Here is a 22,033-nt window from a genome sequence, read left to right on the forward strand (position 1 = left end):
CAGAGCACCTAGCAATCACTCACACTGCAATGTCTCCCCGTGCATGGCAGCAGCAGTAACCCAGTGTGGAGTGTGCAGTGGCCAGCAGTCAGGACCACATGGAAGCCCCCTGTGCTGGGGTCTACTGCAGAAATCCCTTGGAAAGAGACTGTGATTTCATTTTAGCTTTGCTTCTTGTTTTTCTGACCTATGGTTACACGATGCATGGCTGTAATCTTACTGAAGAAGCTGTACTTAGGCAGCAAATGCTGGAGATCACAGCGGGTCAGGCAGCATTCATGGAGAGAGAGCAAGCTAACATTTCGAGTCGGGATGACTCTCCATCAGAGCTGCGATGCTCAGCTCTGGCGAAGAATTATCTAAACTCAAAACGTTAGCTTGCTCTATCTCCATGGATGCTGCCTGACCCGCTGTAACCTCCAGCATTTGTTATTATCAGTACAGATTCCAGCATGTGCAGTAATTTGCTCTTTAGTTGTACCCAGGCACTTTGTACCTAAAATGGCGACTTATAAACCTTTCACTGCACTCATTCGAGTACATGTAACAATAAAGCTAATTCAATAACTATACTCTCATCCTCTCCTTAGTCATTTCTTCAATCAGAGGTCTTCCTCTGATATCTAGGCTCAGAACAACCCTCCCCTTTAAGAAATAGCAAAGCAGACGGTGCTGGAGAAACTCAACAGGTTTGGCAGGATCTGTGGAGAGAGAAACAGATTCGATGACTCTTCACTGGAGAATTCTGACATTGGATTTCTAAAGCAAGGTATTTTTAAGACTAGCCAATTCTACAATTAGAACAAAATTTCTGATGGATAGGGAACTCAAACAAAAATACAACTCAATCTGATTTTAACAAAAGACTGTTCAACAAGAGGTATTTTACATGGATATTTGTAAGAATATAATGTCCACTGTAATGGCTTATCCATAAAAGGACACAAAAGGGACCAGAATTTCTCCGGTCCTAGGGATTAAGCTGGATCATCATCTCACTCATCAGGAATGGTCAGTTGGAATCACCAGCAAGAAGCAGAGCTCCATACAGAGAAATTAATTAAATGTAAGATGGTAAAGAGGCACTACAGAAGTTCAGCCTGGGCAGATACTGCCCCGGAACAAATTTAAGTCTCTTGGTTTGCAGCTAGAAAGTCGAGTGGTTGAAAATGTTCACATTTAGCCGTGTGGTACTGCATCTGTCATGTGTTTGGCCAGTCACCCAACTTGCCCAAATCACCTTGAAACTTCCTTGCATCCTTGTCACAAACTTGCCCAATTTTATGTCATCAGCAAACTTGGTCCAAGCCATTTATATATGTTATGCATAGTTGAGTTCACCACTTCCTTCAATATGCTGAAGTGGAGATTATCAGGCACTGAATATTTGTTAGCCTTTATATCCATTGGTTTCTCCAGCATATTTTCTTACTAAAATTGCATTTCTTCAATTCCACTCTCTCACTACATCATTGATTCCCCAACTTACTGGGAGGTTCCCTTTTTTGTGTGGACAGAACCAATGTATGTGTTCAATTCTGCTGCCATTTCTTTGTTCCCAATTATAATTTCCACAATTTCTGACTGTAACAATCCCCGCACCAAATTCCAGTACAGAATCCCAGTACTGTAGTGCGGTACTGTGCCTCAGTATAGAATCCCAGCCCTGTATCCTGGTACCTTGTCGTAGAATGAATCCCAGAACTATGTCTCAGTACAGAATCCTAGTAAAAAATAAAATTCCCAGTACTGCGTCCCAGCACAGCAACAGTACCATATCCAGTATGGTGTTCCAATAGCTGAAAATGTGTTGCTGGTCAAAGCACAGCAGGCCAGGCAGCATCTCAGGAATAGGGAATTCAACATTTCGAGCATAAGCCCTTCATCAGGAATCCATCCTATATCTTTGTATTGTATTCAAGCACAATATCCTTGAAGTATTCAGTCCTGCATCCCTGTGGTATCATGGAAATTCGGTTTAAAGATGGCAAGGATAGCAGCTTAACATCTCCGGCTTTCGAGTGGAATAGAGAAGGGATTAAAAAAAGATGTGGCATAGCATTATTGGTTAAAGTTCCAATTATGCTTGTGAGGAGAGATGATATAGCAATTAAGTATTTGAAAGGGGGGACAGGAATAGAAAAGGAGCAGTAACTGTTGGGTATGTTCTATTGGGCCCCCTCCCCAAAAAATTAGCAAAAAGACAGAGAAGTGAACTCGTATTTGAGCAAAATTAGAGGGCAGAGGTTTAAGGTGAGAGGGGAAAGACTTAAAAGAGACATATGGGGCAACTTTTTCACACAGAGGGTGGTGCTAGAGGAAGTGGTGGAGGCTGGTACAATTACAACATTTAAAAGGCATCTAGATGGGTACATGATTAGGAAGGGTTTCGAGGGATATAAGCCAAATGCTGGCAAATGGGACTAGATTAATGTAGGATATCAGGTCAGCATGGCCGAGTTGGACTGAAGGGTCTGATTCCATGCTATATAATTCTATAATTCTATGACTCCAGTAGTTATGGACTTCAACTACCAAATATCAGTTGAAATGCAAACAGCATGAAAGACACAGAAGGCACAATATTTTTGGATTGATTTCAAGAGAACTTTTCAACCACCCGTTCCAAGCTTAATGAGAAAGGGGACAATTTAGATTTGGCCTTAGGAAATGAAGCTGAGCAGGTGAATGAAGTAGCAGTGGGTGACCCGTTTGGAGACAGTGATCATAATAGTTATGTTTAGCATCATTATGTTAAGGCACCAAGATAGACTGGGGCAAAAATTGTAAATTGAGTGAAGGTCAACTTTACAAAGCTGAGAAATGTGATTCAAGTGAAGTTGTTATAACTACCTAAAGGAAAATCATCAGCTAATCACACAGTGTAAACATGATCCCACAAAAAAAACCATGGATGACACTGTCAAATCTAGAAATCCCAGGTGGCCTCCTATTCAGAAACATATGAGTTGAGATAAAGCAGAAAAATAGAGCTTAAGTCAATCTCAAAATAAACAATGCTTTGGCGGCTTAGGGTCAAGACAATATAGCGTAAAGTTAAGAAAGGAACTTTGGAAAACAAGAAGAAGATATGAAAAAATGTTGACCAGTAAAATTGAGGAGACTCTGGAGATATTTTATCAGTACATTAGAGCAAGAGGATGATGAAGGAAGGGGTAGGGACTATCAGAAATATATATGGTTCCTCATGGCAACTTTGCCTTGTCTTCACAGAGGGCTGATAGAAACCTTTTAGTTAAAGAGGAAGAGTGAATATACCAGACAAATACTTTACTAAATACAGTATTAGATAAAATAAACACAATAAAAAGAGAGTCCTGAAAGGATTGATCTTCTTGAACCACAAGGGCTGGATGAATTATATCCTCAGCTGTTAAAAGAAGTCACAGGAGAGATAGTAGTGGGGAACAAGGAAATGAATAATTACTTTGCGTTAGTCTTCACAGTGGAAGACACGAGTAATTTCCCAAAGATTTTAGAGAGTGAAGAGGCAGAGCTAAGTATGGTGGCTATAACCAAGGAGGAAGTGCTAGAAAAACTGACTGGCCTGAAGGTGGATAAATCACCTGGACCTGGTGGACTATACACCAGAGTTCATAGAAGATCATAGGATCCCGACTGTGTGCGGATCCCTATAGTTGTAAGCGAGAGAGATGGAGATAGTGGAGGCATTAGTGGTAATCTTTCAGGAATCACTAGAATCAGGGAGGGTCCCAGAGGACTGGAAAATAGCTAATGTAACACTCCTGTTTAAAAAAGGAGTATGGCAGAATATGGAAATTTACAGACTAATTAGCCTAACCTTGGTCGTAGATAAGATTCTGGAATTCATTGTGAAAGATGAGATTTCTGAAAATCTTGGAAGTGCATGGTAAAATAGGGCAATGTCAGCATGGTTTCATCAAGGGGAAGTCCTGTCTGACAAATCTCTTAGAATTCTTTGAGGAAGCAACTAGCAGGTTAGATCAAGGAGAGCCAATGGATGTTATTTACCTGGACTTCAAGAAGACCATTGACAAGGTGCCACGCAGGAGGTTACTGAGTAAGATAAGGACCCATTAGTGTCAGAGACAAGGTGCTAGCATGGATGGATGATTGGCTGTCTGACAGAAAGCAGAGAGTGGGGATAAAAGGGTCCTTCTCAGCCCGTGACAAGTGGTGTTCTGCAAGGCTCGGTGTTGGGACTTTTCACTTTATACATTAATGACCTAGATGAAGGAACTGAGGGCATTCTGACTGAGCTTGCAGATGATACAAAGATAAGTAGAGAGACAGGTAACATTGAAGAGGCAAGGAGGTTGCAGAAAGATTTGGACAGGTGAGGAGAGTGGGCAAAGAACTGACAGATGGAGTACAACGTGGATAAGTGTGAGGTCATGCACTTTGGGAGGAAGAATAGAGCCATGGACTATTTTCCAAATGGGGAGAAAATTCAGGAGTCTGAACTGCAAAGAGACTTGGGAGTTCTGGTCCAGAATTCTCTCAAGATAAACTTACCAGTTAAGTCAGTAGTTAGAAAGGCAAATGCAATGATGACATTTATTTCAAGAGACTTGAATGTAAAAGCAGGGATGTACTTCTGAGGCTTTATAAGGTTTATAAGGCCCTGGCGCGTGATCAGAGGGGATTCACGAGAATGGTCCCAGGAATGAACAGCTTAACAGATGAGAAATATTTGAGGACTCCTGAGTTTAGAAGGATGAAGGGGGGGGCATCTAATTGAAACTTACAGTATACTGAATGGCCTGGACAGAGTGGATGTTGGGAGATGTTTCCATTGGTAGGAGAGACTAGGACCCAAGGCCTTAGAGAAAAGGGAAGACTCAATGGATTGAATGGCCTAATTCTGCTCCTATGTCTAATGGTCTAAGTTGAAGAGGGAACAATGATTGCTCTGAAAATCATTTTGCAAACCACATTCAAAACAGACAGGTACCAGAGATTGGAGTTCTGAAACATTATACCATTATTCAAAAAGGATGTGAGGGATAGGCTCAATAATGAGAGACTGGTCATTCTGACTTCGATGGTGGGCAAATTATTAGAATCAAGACTGAGAGATAGAATAAATTACTTAAAAAGGCACAGATTAATCAGGGATAGTCAGCATGGATTTGTTAGGGGGAGGTTGAGTCTTACAGACTGAATTGAATCGAGCAGATTGATGAAGTAATGTAGTGTATGTTGTCTACCTGGATTTTAGGAAAGTATTTGACAAGGTCTTATGTGGAAGACTGGTCAAAAAAATTAAAGCGAAGTGGATATGGGAAAATATGACAAATTGGATCCAAAACTGGCTCAGCAACAGAGACCTTTTAACAATGCTTTTGCAAGCAAAGTGATTTCCAGTATTGTTCCACAGAGCTCCGTGTTGGATCCCCTGCTGTCTGTGGTATGTATGTGGTGCAGTGGTAATATCCCTATCTTTGACCCAGGAGGCCTAGGTTCAAACTCCAAATGTTCCAGAGGTGTGAAATTATATCTCTGAACAAGTTGATTAGAAAATAGTTAAGATTTAAATATGAGAAGCGTGATTTGGAAATTTGCGCACAACACAAAAATTAGTCATATAGTGATAGCGATGAGAATGGCTGTCAACTGTAGAAAGGTGTCAAAGGTTTGGTTGAGAGGGTGATAATGTGGCAAATGGAATTCAAGCTGGAGGAGTGCAAGTCTATGCATTTGGGGATGGAAACAAATTAAGGGAATACATAATAAATGGAGAGTATTGAGAGGGGAAGAGGAAGTGAGACACTTTGTAGTGCATGCTTACAGGTCCATGGAGGTACATTTCAGATAGATACAGTAATAAAAAAGCTGCCTATAAGATGCTTTCCTTCATTGCATGATGAACTGAATACAGTAGCAGAGGTGTAGTGCTGAAACTGTATCAGACACTGGTTGGGTAACAGTTGCATTTTGTGTAAGGTTCTGGTCGCCACATTACAGTAAGGACAGAATTGCTCAAGGGAATGTACAGAGGAGAATTACAAGAACATAGCCAGGGCTTGAAAATTGCAGCTTTGAGGAAAGATTGGAAGGTCAGGACTTTTATTTCCACTTTAGAACAGAGGAGGCTGAGGGGCTAATGTAATTGCAGCACATTAAATATGAGGAACGAGGATAGAGTGGACAGGAAATTCCTATTTCCCCTCGGTTACCGGGGAACAGAGTTGATGTGATTGGTAGAAGGATGAGAGGGGATATGAGGAGGACCTTTTCCACCTGGAGGGAGTGGGTGTCTGGAATTCTCTACCCAGTTTGGTGGTCGAGGTGGAAACCCTGAACTTGTTAATAGGAACCTGGAGCTGCATCTGAAGCACTGAACTTGCAAGGCTCCAGACAAGATACTGGAGCATAGGATTACAATAATTTATTCAGCTAGCACACTCATGATGGGCTGATTGGCATCATCCTATGCTGTTCATTGGTTCCAAGTTGTCTTTCCCTGTCCTACATCCCGATACAGAATTCCAATACTGTATCCCAATATTGAATCATAGCACTATATCCCAGTATTTTATACAGATATTCTATCCAGGTACCTTTATCCCTGTGTAGTATCTCAGTCCCATATCCTATTTTACTCTAATGCTGCATGCCACTACTGTAACTGAGCACCCTATCCGATATTGTATCCTAATCTGATACCCTGTATAGTGTCCCAGAGGTACAGCCTTTTTGTTTTCCAATCATCGGACATTGCTGAGTTGGCTGGATAAGCACTTATTACCAGTCCCTCACTGACCATGAGAAGGTGGCAGTGAGTTGAATTTCCTATGATGTAGGTCTATGCACAACCTATTCAGGGAAGCAGTTCCAGGATATTGACACAGAAACTGTGAAGGGATGGTGATATAGTTCCAAGCCAGCTTAGAGGGGTATTTTCAGTGGTGGTGATACTCCCATGTATTAGCTTCCCCCATCCTACGGGATGGGACAGATCACAGATTTGGAAGGGATTGTGAAAAGACTCCTTGCAAGTTTCTGTGGTCCATTGTACATATGATGCACACTGCCTGCATTGTGGGCCAACTGTAAGAGATGGAATGTCTTTGGTAATGCAGGGTGCCAAACAAAAGGGCTGCTTTGTCCTGAATGGCATTTACCTACATGTCTATTATTGCAGCTGCATTTGTCCAGACAAATATTCCATTATAAGACTTGTGTTTTGTAGCTGGTAGAATGATTTTGGGAGTTAGGAGGTGAGTTAGCACTACAGAATCCCCAGCCTCTGGCATAGTTCAGTAACCTCAGTATTCAACATGGCAGGCCCAGTTCAGTCTATGAGTAAAAAATGAGGTCTGCAGATGCTGGAGATCACAGCTGAAAATGTGTTGCTGGTTAAAGCACAGCAGGTCAGGCAGCATCTCAGGAATAGGGAATTCGACGTTTCGAGCATAAGCCCTTCCCCAGTCTATGGCCAATGTTAGCCTTCTGTGTGTCGATAGTGGGGGATTCAGCAATGGTAATGCCATGAAACGGTTACGGGAGATTAATGGATTCCCTCCTTTTGGAGAGTTGCTGACCGGCATTTGTGCTGTGTAAAATTTACTTGTCGTTTATCACCTCAAGTCTGAATGCTCTTGTCAAATGTAATCATGGAATGTTTCAGTATCAGAGGAGTAACCTGTTCCTGTGTTCTGGAACTGTATCTCAGTGCGTGCTGCTCCTACATTGCAGCCTGGACACTGAGTGTCTATTAACTGGGAGGGAGGGGGGTGTGGTGGCGGACAGAATGACCTAGTCTGATTGATTCCTCAGCTGACATTCACACCAGCTTAAACCAGCAGAAAATGGCTGGACAGCGGTCAGGGGTCTAAAGGTCAGCCTCGTTGGACAGATTTAAGACCAATCCCTTCACAGCTGACAAAACACAATTACCCTGTCAAAGCAATTGAAGAGAGAAGCTGTCAACATACGAGCACACGGCAGACAGAACCTTCCAGTAGCCTTCAGTGAAATCCACTTGACTGTTATAAATCAGTCAATGAAACAAGTCATGCACCATCTTGAACTGTGCCAATAATGAGATCGCTGCTTAACCTTAAGTATTTATAGAGACACAATGGATGGTGAGATCAGTAATTGCTCAACAGGGGTATATTTATAGAACAACAATAGCCTGTGTCCTTGTGTATAAAATAAGGCATCCAGGGCTAAAATAAACTACAGACACAACTCTCTCCAGGCAATGGACAGAGACTGTGTGCAGCGATCGCAGATATTCCTGGACTCTGAACAACACCAGTACACCGGGCCCTCTCATGCCATGAAACGTCGGGGTCCAGAGGCCTTCCACCAGGCGCTGGTGCACGGTGACCTGAGGCTTCTCAAGGTCATGGTCAGTGAGTATCGTGAAGATGTCAACATGGTCTTCGAGGTCCGCAGCAAGGAAATGGAGTGGCAGGCAAAACCGGTGGCCCTGGGGGTTTCAGGTAACCACTGGCTGTGATCTCCTTGGTTTTAGTATGGCTCAGTGTTGAACTCTCAATATGGAAGTTAGACTGATGCCTTGTTGCCTGTGTATAATATTGGCACCTCGTATAATATTGGCATTGTGTCGATTGAGTGATCATTGTAGCAGTTTTAAAATTTGAATGTGGTATGTGAGTCTTTATTGGCTATGATTAATTGCCTATGAGAAGATGATGGGGAGCCACTTTTTTGAATCACTGCAGCTCATTTGATGTAGATGCACCCACAGTGCTATCAAGACAAAGGTTTATGTTTTTGACCCAGTGACAGTGAAGGAACAATAATATATTCCCACATCAGAATGTTGTGTGTCTTAAATAGATGGTGGTGTTTCTATGTATCTACTTTCCTTATAAATAGAAATCACAGGTTTAGAAAGTGCTTGGTGAGTTGCTGCCCTCCATCTTATAGGTGACACACATTGCTGAGACTGTGCACGGTTGGCGGAGGGGATTTAATGCTGAAGGTAATGGATGGGTGCCAACTAAACAGAATACTTTATGGTGTGTACTTTTTAAGTTTTGTTGGAGCTGCATTCCTCTAGGTTAATAAGGGGTACTCCATCACATTCCTGACTTACCTCTTCAAGGATTTGTGGAGTCAGAAGGGGAGACCTATTCTTATCGATAATGGGGGATTTAGCAATGGTAATACCATTGAATTTCATGTGGAAATGATTAGAATCACTCTTGTTGGAGATTGTTGCTGTTAATGTTCCTTTTCTCACATCCATCCAAGCCTCAATGTTCAGGTCTTGCTACATTATCTCAGAAGCACAATCATCAATGAAAATCCCAAGTTCTGACCTAATGATGGATGAGATAACATTAATTAAGCAGATAAAGATGCCATTTGGACGCTACTCTGGACAATGTTTGCATTGCTGGAGCTGAGATGATTCCAACAACCAAAACCATTTTCCTTTGTAGTAGGTACGATTCTAGCCAGTGAAGAGATTTACCTTGAGTCCCATTGACTTCGCTTTTGCTTGGGAACCAATAAATTAGTTCATTAGTTTGTTGTTTTCCAATGCTTTGTCCTGAATTTGTCAGTGGCCACTTGCCATTGCCTTCCACTCTCAGGGGTAGGATGAGGATGCAGGTCCTAAATCTGCTGCAGCTGAAATGGAAATCGAACCTCTGTTTTTGCCACTATTCTGAACTACATGCTAGTCATTTGGCCACCATTATTCCCCCATTTAAGCCACACTCGGTCAAATGCTGCCTTCATTTCAATGGCAGTCACGCTCAAATCACCTTTGGAATGCAGTTCTTTTGTCCATTTGAATCATATCTCAAGAGATGTCAAGAGCTGAGTCCTTGCTTGAAGCCAAAAGGTGTGGCGCTAGAAAAACACAAGAGGTCAGGCAGCATCTGAGAAGCAGGAGAGTTGATGTTTCAGACATAAGGCCTTCATCAAGGGTCCTGCAATGGTCAGCTGGTGTGATCTCTTTGGAGAGTTGAATCGATTGAACACGGGGAGGCAGAGTGAAGAACACATGCGAGGGGAAAATGTTTGAGCAGAATGGTGGAGAATGATGGCTGCGGACGGGGTTGAGGGGCAAAGTCATACGGAGCTCTCCACAGTGCTTAGCAACAGATAATCAGAACAGGAACATTTCCTTATCCTTTGTTTCTCACTGTGCTTTGCTTCTCATTGTCATTAAGTGTAGCAAAGATGTTTTCTCATGCAGGAGAGTTCAAATCACTATAAATTAGTTATCAATAAATCTGATTGGGAATCCAAGAGAAACTCCTTTATCCAGAGGGTGGTGGGAATGTGAAATCTGCAACCATGTGGGGATGGCATGATGGCTCAGTGGTTGGCACTGATGCCTCACAGCTCCATCACTTGGGTTCAGTTCCAGCCTCGGGCGACTGTCTGTGTGGAGTTTGCACATTCTCGCCGCGTCTGCGTGAGTTTCCTCCAGGTGCTCCGGTTTCCTCCCACAGTCCAAAGATGTGCAGATTAGGTGGATTGGCCATGCTAAATTGCCCATAGTGTGCAGAGGTGTGCAGGCTAGTTGGGTTAGCCATGGGGAACACAGGGTTATGGGGATACGGTAGGTGGGTCTGGGTAGGATTTTCTTTGGAGGGTTAGTGTGGACTCAATGGGCTGAATGGCCTGTTTCCATACAGTAGAGATTCTATGATTTGTGGTGAACACCAAGGCATTTAAGGGAATTACGTGGAAGAAAACAATATGATAGCAGGTCAAATGCAGAGATATGGGAGCAATGGAGTGAAGGATGGACACCAGCATGGACCAACTGAATGGCCTGTTGTAGTCTAGTTAATGCTGCAGAATGTGTTCATGTGTATATAGAGAAAGAGAGAGAGAGAGAGAGAGAGAGAGAGAAAGCAACTGAAGCCACTGCATTAAAACCTTAACTGGAGTCTGCATGTCTTCAACAGAAGTGCTTGAAAGCTTGTTCTAATAAAGTAATAAACATTTATTTGACATTTACACTATTTACAAGATAGACATTTGCAGGCTTTCATGAGAAATTCTCCCTCACCGGTTCCAGTTGCATGTGATCTGACCTCACTGATGTTAAACTCCACCAATTAGCGTATTAGTTACCAACCCTTTACAGTGCAACCATGATCACCAACAGGACAGCAAGGACAATCAGAGAGTGCGAAAGGTCAGAAATGGAGGAGCACAGAGATCTCAAAGAGATTTCGGGCTGAAGGTCTGAAGGAAATGACATGGTTTGAGAAAAAGGTTCAAATTGAGGCCTTGTTGGACTGGAATCCAATGTAGGCCAGAGGTGATGGGTGAATGGGAATGACTGTGAGTATGGGCCATGGAGATTTGGATTCACGCCTCCATAGAGGGTGCAAGGTGGGAATAACCATAGTCTGTAATAATTATAGCCAAGCACAATATAATTCCACTACTGCATCAAAGCTAAAACTGATGTCCATGTTTACCATGTATTCAGGCATATAAATTTCAGAGGTGGCAGCAGAAAGTGAAGTCTTATAAGGTATGAGAAACCCTTTTTTAATTCTATCATGGGACATGGGCATCACTGGCTGGGCCAGCACTTATTGTCAATTCCCAGTTGGCCTTGAGAGGGTTGTGGTGAGCTGCTTTCTTCAGCCACAGCAGTCCATGTGCTTAAGTGTGGGTATCATTGATTGTCATCCAGGCACTGACCAATAACCCAATGGCATAGTTTAATAGCAAGGGCTAGGATTCCATCAATATAACTGACACTGTATATTCATTACATAATTGTATCAACCACATTCCCATCTTTTCTTCTCGTTTAGTGGCTCATTAGATGCTTGCAAAGTATGAAATGGGCTTGGAGACACACAATGACTGGCAATTTTTCTAAAGCTTCCATTACTGCACTCACATCACACAAAATCAGATGTTATTAAATCAGTAGCATTTTCATTTGGTTGGGAGTCATTAAAGACAAAGTTAGGATTAATTGGACTAAATGATGACAGCTCCCCCTCCCCACTCCCGTCAGTGCAAAGCCTGTGCCTCTCATCAGTGCTCACTTGCTGTCTGGGCCATTATATCTGAGCTGGCACCACCCACAAGGGTTGAAGATGGCCGCAAAAGAAAATAACAAAAAAGTGAAGACCAACAAGAAAGCAGACTCACTCCTCCCAAAGGGGAAAGTGAGGACTGCAGATGCTGGAGATCAGAGCTGAAAATGTGTTGCTGGAAAAGTGCAGCAGGTCAGGCAGCATCCAAGGAGCAGGAGAGTCGACGTTTCGGGCTTGAGCCCTTCCTGAAGAACGTCGACTCTCCTGCTCCTTGGATGCTGCCTGACCTGCTGCGCTTTTCCAGCAACACATTTTCAGCTCACTCCTCCCAAAGCCTCCAGAGTACCCAGGTCTGACTGTGCAATCATTTTTACCTGAGAAGCATTTTTTTCAAAGAAAAAACTTAAAATAAAAACTTTTGCCATCTGCCAAACAAATATTCAACAGTTCTAAGTTGGCAAATTACCAAATGTCTCATGTGGAATACATAATTTGCTTACATAATAAATGGGTGTTCAATTAATGTATCAAATTGAAACTAAAACTGACCTCAATATTAGGTTTTTACCATTCTATTTGTTTTGCTTTTGATCTCCAGTGTATGCATTCCCAGATGACCGTTACGTTTGTCTTTACTCTTTCGTGGGATGTGGGTGTCACTGGCAAGGCTAGTATTTGTTGCTTATCCCTAATTTCTCTTCAACTGAATGACTTGCTGGGCAATTTCGGAGTTCAATTGCTATGGGTTTGGAGTCAGATGTAGAGCAGACTGGCTAAGGACGACAGATTCCCTTCCTAAAGGATTTTAGTGAAACGGTTGGGATTGTATGATAATAAATGATGGTTTCATGGCCACCCATCCCTGAGACTTATTTTCAATTCCAGGTTTTATGAACTGAGTTTCAATCCACCAGCTGCTATTTCAGCCCAAGTCCTCAAAGAATTAGCCTGGGCTTCTGAATTATTAACACACTACCCTCTGCTGCAGGTTTATCTACACACCTCTTATTTTTCCTGACTGACATTTTTAAACCTTTTCATGGCAATACCAGAAAATAGTTGGGAGTCAAATATAAGGTGTTGGAGTCACATACAACTCTGGACTACAGATTACTAACTAAGGCCATCAAGATCAGCAGATTCATCAAAAGTATTGGGTACAGAATCCACATTTAAAATATGGCAACCCAATACTAACTTGAACCTCTGCCCTCCAGTCCCCAGGAATCCCCAGCAGCATTGCATGAGTTTGATTTTGTCACGCTGTCCCCGTTTTAACATCACTGAAGGTGGGAGACGATGGGAACCAATTGTCACTGCCACACAGCGCTACTGGTTTAGATCAGTCAGTGGGGCAAGATGAAGCCTGCAGCCCACTCCTGGTCCAGACAAAATCCTTTTCCAAAAGGAATTGATGCTCAGATAGAATCGTGCTCGAACCTCCAATCTACTCCAGTGTGAGAAAAATCTGCACAGACAAATGCTGAACTTTTTCATCAGGAATGTCCGAAATGTCAATTCTCCCGCTCCTCCTGCTACCCGACCTGCTGTGCTTTTCCAGCACCACACTCTCGACTCTGACCTCCAGCATCTGCGGTCCTCACTTTCTCTAAATGCTAAAATTTCCACTAACCAACTTTGTCAAACATAAATCCTTGTTTCAAAAATCACACAAAATTCCGAAGCCAAAACCGCTGAGGGTACTGGTAATGTCACTGGATTAGGACAGTCAACACTTTGGGGGTTTAAGTTCATATCATATCATGGAAGCTGGAGGACTTTGAAATAATCTATTAAATCTAAAATATCGTGGTGACCATAACAACTACAGTCAGTTCCGTTATAACGTGATAGCTCCATTCTCGTGCAATCCGTGTTATAAGAAAATCGCGTAATAGCCACACCATTTAAACTAATGGGGCTGGAATTGCGCTATAACTAATACATGCCCCCAATTCATCGATCACATTATAGCAAATTCGCATTGACCGAAATGCACGCTATAGCAGAACGACCTGTATCATTGATTATTTCTAAAGCCCGTCCGCTTCACTGATGTCTGTCTCCAAGAGGTAATCTTTACTCACCTAGTCTGGCTGCCATGTGACTCTAGACATGCAATGCTGTTGGCTTTTTCCTTATGTGACCTGGAAAAAGCCACCCAACTCTCAAGGTAGTGCCAGAGCAGGTATCCATAAGTTTGGTCAAGCAGTTAAGTATTGAGGATGGCATCAAAGCAGGAGACAGAGTGGGGGGAACCTGGAACTCTGCTGCATCTGATGACAGGAACACCTTCGGTGATGTTAAGGAAATTGGAGATACACAAGGGGACAGAATTGAAGGGCAACGACTATCTCAGAGCATCAGAAAGCTGAAAGAGGAACAAGATTCAAAAGAGGGCAAACTGTCAAAATAGTAGAATTATCAGCTTGGCCTTATCCTTTCCACTCTGTGATACACCAGGTGAATGTTGACATTGTAAATTGTTGACATCTCCTGTTGTAAAATTACATCTGTCTACCACAGCTCACACTACAGCATATTTTCCTATGCAGCAAGGAGCCTGTTGTAGTGTTAAATTGCGACGTAATTAATTTACTTAAAATTGGCGAGTGCCCCAGGGCTGTATATCATAATAATTAAAAAGTGTTCATGATAATGAGCTGGAGGATTATTCGAGGCAGGCACTTACACTAATCCTGGTGTGTTTAATTACCATTAGTGCGCACTATCCCATTTTTTATGAGCAAAGCAGCAGATCCTCCCATTCGCAAAGCTAACTGAGTTAAGCACAGTGTTCGATACTGGAACTGCCAACTGGAAATGTGTAAATCCTATGATCAGGCTTTGAGGTAGGTTAAAGCATTTGCAGTTCTGGGACCAGATGCTATTAGTTGCCCATTTGAAAAGCAGTGGAAATCTGGGACTATCTTTCCCATGTCTGTTGCGGTTGAGGTGATAGGTGTTTGGGTTTTAAGGATTATGGATCAAGGCAGGCAAATGTGGCTAATATGCAAATACAATTTATTTGAACTTACAGAATTGAAAATAAATTCACCAAAGATCCTCAAACAGCACCTTCCAAACCCACAACCACTTCCATCTAGAAGGATAAGGGCCGCAGAAACATGGGAACACCAGCCCTGCAAGATCTCCTCCTAGCCATTCACCATCCTGACTTGGAAAGATATTGTCATTCCTTCACTGTCGCTGGATAAAAATCCTGGAATTCCCTCCCTAATGTCATTGTGGATGGAACTACAGCAGGTGGACTGCAGTGGTTCCAGACGGCAGCTCACCACCACCTTCTCAAGGGCAACTGGGAATGGGCAATAAATGCTGGCCCAGCCAGTGACATCCATCAGCCACAAACGAATAAATAAATAATAGAATGACGGGGTAGGCTTGAGAAGTTGATTAGCTCACTCCTGGTCCCTTTGTGCAGATACTCAGGACCTGTACAATGGCTGCCTCACAGAATTGATCTCCAGTGTGCAGTAACACATCTAGGACTGGGATTGCTGGTACTAACATGGGTTTCCCTCTGGATTGGCACCGCACAAAGCTCTTGGAAGATTATTGAGCTGGGAGAGGCTGCAGAGATACGGGGAGGTGGGGCTGTGGGGGTGGAGGCGTGGTATTAACCATCAAGAGATTTGATCACAAGGATGAGAGTTGTAATATCATGGAATTACTGAACTAGCCACAATCAACCTGCTTAACTAGACTATCATATTCAGGCACTTGGATGAGTCAAATAGAGGGCACCTGATCTCTTGAAACAGTGAGAGCATACCCTGCTGTGAGTAATCACATATGTGAAAGTTGTAGGGTTGGTGACCACTCGTTCTCACGGGTGCTGTCCTTTTCACTCTCTCGTAACACTGCAGGTCTCTGGTCTCTGGAGTACAAGCAAGAGCTGACCAGCCCCCTGTGCATCGCTGCAGGACATGGCTACACCGACTGCCTGCAGTACCTGCTCCAACGAGGGGCCAAGCCCAACATGATTGTGGGGACCAAAAATGCCCTCCATGCAGCCTGTGAGAATGCACACACGGAGTGTACACAGCAGCTGCTAGAACACGGGGCTAACCCCAGACTGCTGACAGAGGACGGACTGTCAGCCCTGCACCTCTGCAACACCGCGCAGACCTTTCGGTGAGTGCAACAGGGTGGCAGCTGAAGGGCTGGTGGAGAAAATAAATTACATTTATATAGCACCGCACACTACTTTATGGTGTCTTAATGAGTTTTATAAGCAATTAAACGCTTTTGAATTAGTCATTGATGGTCTCTTATGACAGACTGCTTAAATTACTCAAGACCCATTGGATCCAGGGTGATGTGACAAATTGAATCTAAAACTGGCTTAGTGGCAGGAAGCAGAGGATGATGTTCGAATGGTATGTTTGTTTCAGGAAGCCTGTATTCAGTGGCATAACTATAGGGTTTGGTGCTGGGTCCTTGCTGTTTGCAGTGTACAGTAATGATCTAGACATGAATACAGGAGGTTTGATTCTTAAGTTCACAGGTAACAAAAATTGGTGGGGTAGATAGCAAGGAGGAAAGCCTTAGACTAGAGGACAGTAAAGATGAGCTGGTCAGATGGACTGAACAGTGGCAAATAGAATTTAATTCAGAAAAGTGAAAGGTGATACATTTTTGGGAGGACCAACATGACAAGGGAGTACATGTTGAATAGTAGGGCCCTAGGAAGTCCAGAGGATCAGAGAGACCTAGGTGGACATGTTTATAGGTCCTTGAAGGGAGCAGGACAGGTATATAGTATAGCGAAGGCAACCAATGGGATATCTTCCTTTATTCATTGTGGTGTTGAATACAAGAGCAAAGATGTTATCTATAATATCAGTCAGGTCACAGTGGGATACTGTGTACTGTTCTGTTTGTCATACTATAGCAAGGATATCATGGCAAGGAGAGGGTGTTGAAGAGCTTCACCCAGATGTTACCTGGGTTGGAGAGATTCAGCAATGAAGAGAGACTACATACATTAGGGATATTTTCCTTAGAGCAGAGAAGGCTAAGGGTGGAGTCTGAATGGCACATACAACGTTATGAGAGGCTAGAAAGGGAAAACCTTCCCCCTTATAGAGGGATCAATAAACAGGACGCAGAGGTTTAAGGAATGGTCCCAGATGTTTAGAGAGGTTCAGAGGAAAAAAGTGTTCACCCACAGTGCGGTGGCACCTGGAATTCACTGCCTAAAAGGGTTGCAGAGTCAAGAACCCTCAAGACATTGAAGAATGATTTAGATCATGTCCAGGGAAGGTGATGGCTTGGTGATATTAGCACTAGACCTATCCATCCAGAGAACCAGGTAATTTTTTGATTAAGTTAATTACTTACTGTGTGGAAACAGGCCCTTCGGCCCAACTAGTCCACACCGACCCTCCAAAGAGCAACCCACCCAGACCCATTCCCTTACATTTACCCCTTCACCTAACATTACAGCAATTTAGCATGGCCAATTCATCTAACCTGCACATTTTTGGACTGTGGGAAAAAACCGGAGCACCCGGAGAAAACCAACGGGGAGAATGTGCAAACTCCATACAGACAGTTGCCTGAGGTGGGAATTGAACCTGGGTCTCTGGTGTTGTGAGGCAGCAGTGTTAACCACTGTGCCCAAATGTTCTGGGGACTTAGGATGGAATCCCTCTTGGGCAGATGGTGGCATTTTAAAAATCTGGAATTGATAATCTACTAATGACCATGAAATAATTGTCAGTAAAAACCCACCTGGGTCACTAATGCCCTTGAAGGTAGAAAACTGCCATCTTTACCTGGTCTGGCCTACTCAAGGCCTACAGCAATGTGGGCAATTAGTGATGGACAACAAACGCCAGGCCAGTAACGCTCGCATCTTGCAAATGAATATAAAAAGATAAACAGTCCAAACACCAAAGCATACAAGGCCAAGTGCTAGAAAATGGGATTAGAATAAATAGGTGTTTGAGAACCAGTGTGGACATGATGGGCCAAAAGATTCTTCATATGAACCACAGCATCCAAACTGAATGGAACTACTCCCACAAGTAACATTGTGATACTGGGCAGAAAGTCTGTGTTGGTTGAGAAGTAAATATTATCCAGAATATCAGAGAGAACGTATGAGCTCTGTTCAGACATGGTGCCATGGAATCATTTACGTGAGAGAGAAGGTAGGGCCTCAGTTCAACATCTCATTGGAAAGCTGGTATTTCCAACAGTCCAGCAATTCCTCAGAACTGTACAGGAAGTATATGCCAAAGATTTATGCTCTAGTTTCTGGAGTTAATCCTAATCCCTTCCATAATTAAAATTGCATGGGTGAGCAGGATATAATTCAATAGGATGTGCAGTAATTTTGAAGATTAGTTTTTGGAAAACACAACATTTAGAGACAATGCCACACAGGGTGGGGTGGGCATGGTGACCTAGATACAAATCTTCCATTTGTAGAATGTAGGTTGGATCAGTCTCAACCCAGCGAGTACCTAGTAAATATACGTTCGCAGTACAAATAATCTCTATAAATCAATATAGCATTTTCCCTGACGTGTGAATGACAATAAATCTCTGCAATAGTTGTATCATGGGGTTAATTTTCATTCTCAAAAATAGAGAAATTTACTTGCTATCTTTCCCCACTATAAGTACTGAAATCCAGGATTAAGGAAATAATGGAACGTCTTGTATTAGAAAGAACTAGTCAATTTGTCCCACTCCCATGTGTTTCCTTCAGTATCCTGCACATTTTTCCTTTTCAAGTATAGGGAACTTCTGGAAGTTCCTATTGAATTTGCTTCCAACGTCCCTTTGCGCAGTGAAATCCAGACACCAACACCTCAATCACCCCAGTCTCTGATTCTTTTGTCAAATATCTTAAATCCATGTTCATTGGTTGTTTATTCTCAGCTTGCAGTTGAAGATTGTTAATGGGACCGTGTGGAAGGATTGCTGCTCTGTCTAGATAAGCTTGACCTGTGGGTATTTAAAAGTGCCTTTTAAATGGTGCTTAGATTGTCAACCATTCAGGATTGGGCTGGAACCTCCCAGAAGCAACAAGCAAACCTGAGAAAAAGAAGAAATGAATTCTCAATGATCACTTTCACTCACTACGTTTTTGAAGAAAATTGGAACTATTTTGACTGACAATCAAGAATAGACCAATCAATTAACAGAGGAGACAGTGAGGTCTGCAGATGCTGGAGATCAGAGTTGAGAGTGTGGTGCTGGAAAAGCATCCAAGGAGCAGGAAAATCGATGTTTCGGGCCAGAGCCCTTCATTCAGCCTGAAATGTCGATTGTCCTGCTCCTCGGATGCTGCCTGACATGCTGTGCTTTTCCAGCACCACACTCTCAATCAAGTAACAGAGCCTACTGGCTTTCCATACAAGTGATTTCAAAGGGGAGAGAGTATGAAAGAATGGAGGCTTTGCTAAAACTATAGAAGACATTAGTCAGCTCACATATGGATACTGTGAAGAGTTTTGGGTCCCCTCATCTTTGGAAAGATATCATTGGAAGCAGCCCTGAGAAGGGTTCACTCGACTGGTTCCAGGTATGGAGTGACTGTCTTATGAGGTGGGGTTGAGTAGATTGGGCCTGTACTTATTAGACTGCAGAAAAATGAAAGGAGATCATATCAAAACATGTAAGATTCTTCAGGGAGTTGACAGGGGAGATGTGGAAAGGTTGTTTCCCTTCATGCAAGAGTCTCAGACTTGAGGGCATAATCTCAGAATAAGCCCATTTCAAACAGAGAGAAGAAAAATATGTCCTTCTCTCAGAGAGCAGCGAGGCTGTGGAATTTGTTCCTGCAGAGGGCTGTTGTTAAATATATGCAAGGCTGAAACTGTGGTCAGGTTTGGAGAAAAAGCAGAAAAGTGGAGTTGAGGATTATCAGATCTTGTTGAATGGTGACACAGACTTGATGGGCCAAATGGCCTATGTCTGCGCCTATTTCCTATGGTCTTCTATGAAAGAACACCAGAGGCACTGAGTTAAGGTCACTGGCAGAGCAAGCAAGCGCAAAATGATAAGAAATATTTTCCAAATCAGTAAAAGATCTCCTTCTGTGCAGACCTATTCTACAAATGCCCTCCAACAATCAGACAGGGTTCAAAATTTCAAAACAGGACCTGCCCCAGCTCAGCAGCACAATGGGAGCACACATTATGTGTGTGGTTAATCCATCAAAAACAACAACTTACATTGGTTTAGTGCCAATGTTCCAAGAGACTTCACAGGGGTCCATTAAAGGTTTACATTACGTCACACAAAAGAAATTAGGATGGGGATCAATAAAATGAGTCAACAACCTAAGTTTTAAGAAGCTTTGTGGGTGGCCGAACCTGGGTTCGATTCCAGCCTCGAGCGACAGTCTTCGTGGAGTTTGCACATTCTCCTCGCATCTGCATGGGTTTCCTCCGGGTGCTCCAGTTTCCTCCCACAGTCCAAAGATGTGCAGGTCAGGTGAATTGGCCATGAGAAATGTAGGATCACTGGGATAGGTCTGGGTGAGACTCTCTTTGGAGGGTCGGTGTTGATTTGGTGAGCCAAGAGCTCTGCTTCCACACTGTAGACGTTTTGGAGCTTCGGAGCTTGCTGATAATGAAGCAGGGTAGTAATCCACTCTCGACTTCCTTCCTTCCTTCTAGGTGTGCAAAGCTGCTGCTGAAGTACCGTGCAGATGTCAACCAGTTGTCCGAGGATCTGGAGAGCCCCTTGCATGTGGCAGCCAAGCAGGGCCTTCACAATCACGTCCACCTCTATCTAAGATACGGGGCCACGGTGAACACCATGAATGGCCTCCGGGAATCCCCGCTGGGCTGCGCCTGCAGCAGTGCGTGGAGCCTGGAGAGTCAGGAGGACTACCTCCGAGTGTGCCAGGTCCTCATCTTGAGTGGCGCCGACGTGAACTCTGTGGATGATGAGAACCGCAGCCCACTGCACAAGGCCTCCAAGAATGCCAGCTTCCAGCTGGTCCAGCTGCTGCTGAAACACAAGGCAGATGTCAATGCCATTGACTACAATGGGTGCTCACCCCTCGCCAACGTGATCCAGACAGCACCTTTCAAGGGAGAACTGAATCCCCACCACACCGTCCAAACCCTACTCAACCATGGCTCCCAAAGGGTGTGGCCTGCTGCCTTCCCCAAGGTAAAAAGTGGTGCCCTTACACCACATACAATGGAGCCTACTCAGAGATAGGTGGCTATGACATGGAAGCTTAAAGTAGGGTGAGCCTGGGTTTCAACTAATGCCTCTCCCATAAATGTCCCATCATGACAAGTCCAGAACATCAACTTAAACTTCTATAGTGCCTTTATCATAATAAAATGACCCAAAGTGGCAATCAAATAAACTTTGTCACCAGGAGGTATTAGGGCAGGTGTGAAAACACTCAGTAAAGGACATGGGTTTTAAAGAGTGAGGGATGGAGAGCTTTAAGGAGAGAATTTCTGAGCTGAGGCCCTAGGAAGTTGGAGTCTCAGCCACCGTTGTTGGAATGATTAAAATCGGAGACTCTCGAGAGGCCAGAATCAGAGGAGCATCTCAGAGGATTGTAGAGCTGGGAAAGGTTAGAAAAATGGGGAAGTACAGGGCCAGGGAGGGATTTGAAATCAAGGAAGAGAATTTTAAAACTGAGGCATTACCAGACCAGAAGTCAACAAAGGTCAGCAAGCACAGGGGTGAGGGGTCAACATAACTTCATGCGAGTTAGGTACAAGCGATGGTGCATTTATTCCCAATGCATTTGGCTTTGCACTTCATTTGGCAATGCATTTCTTGCACTGTAATTTACACCAAAGCTGTTTCACTCTTCAGTGTCTTCTCTGTGTTTTCAAACTTTACTTTGCAAAACAGGTCCCAGACCTTGGCCCAGTTATCAGCAGTTGGCTTGGCAAAGCTTGCATTCAAGTGGTTGCGGTGTTTAGGTTATTCCAAACTGGCTCCTGCTGTAGTAACCATCAGCTCATACCAAGAATCATTGGACATGTTCAAATTACTTGGAA

At 43.4% G+C, this 22,033-nt stretch overlaps 1 protein-coding gene across 1 annotated transcript in view; it reads left to right on the forward strand.

The window, feature by feature from the left end:
* The window catches only part of asb18 (ankyrin repeat and SOCS box containing 18), a 33,656-nt gene that overhangs the window by 5,961 nt on the left and 5,662 nt on the right, over window positions 1-22,033 (forward strand). The window contains exons 2-4 of the mRNA XM_060828083.1: window positions 8,350-8,459; window positions 15,902-16,169; window positions 20,675-21,176. Coding sequence (XP_060684066.1) covers window positions 8,350-8,459; window positions 15,902-16,169; window positions 20,675-21,176 — 880 coding nt within the window. The remainder of the gene's footprint in view (window positions 1-8,349; window positions 8,460-15,901; window positions 16,170-20,674; window positions 21,177-22,033) is intronic.

Source organism: Hemiscyllium ocellatum, chromosome 7, assembly GCF_020745735.1.
Source record: "Hemiscyllium ocellatum isolate sHemOce1 chromosome 7, sHemOce1.pat.X.cur, whole genome shotgun sequence".
Classification (NCBI taxonomy): domain Eukaryota; kingdom Metazoa; phylum Chordata; class Chondrichthyes; order Orectolobiformes; family Hemiscylliidae; genus Hemiscyllium; species Hemiscyllium ocellatum.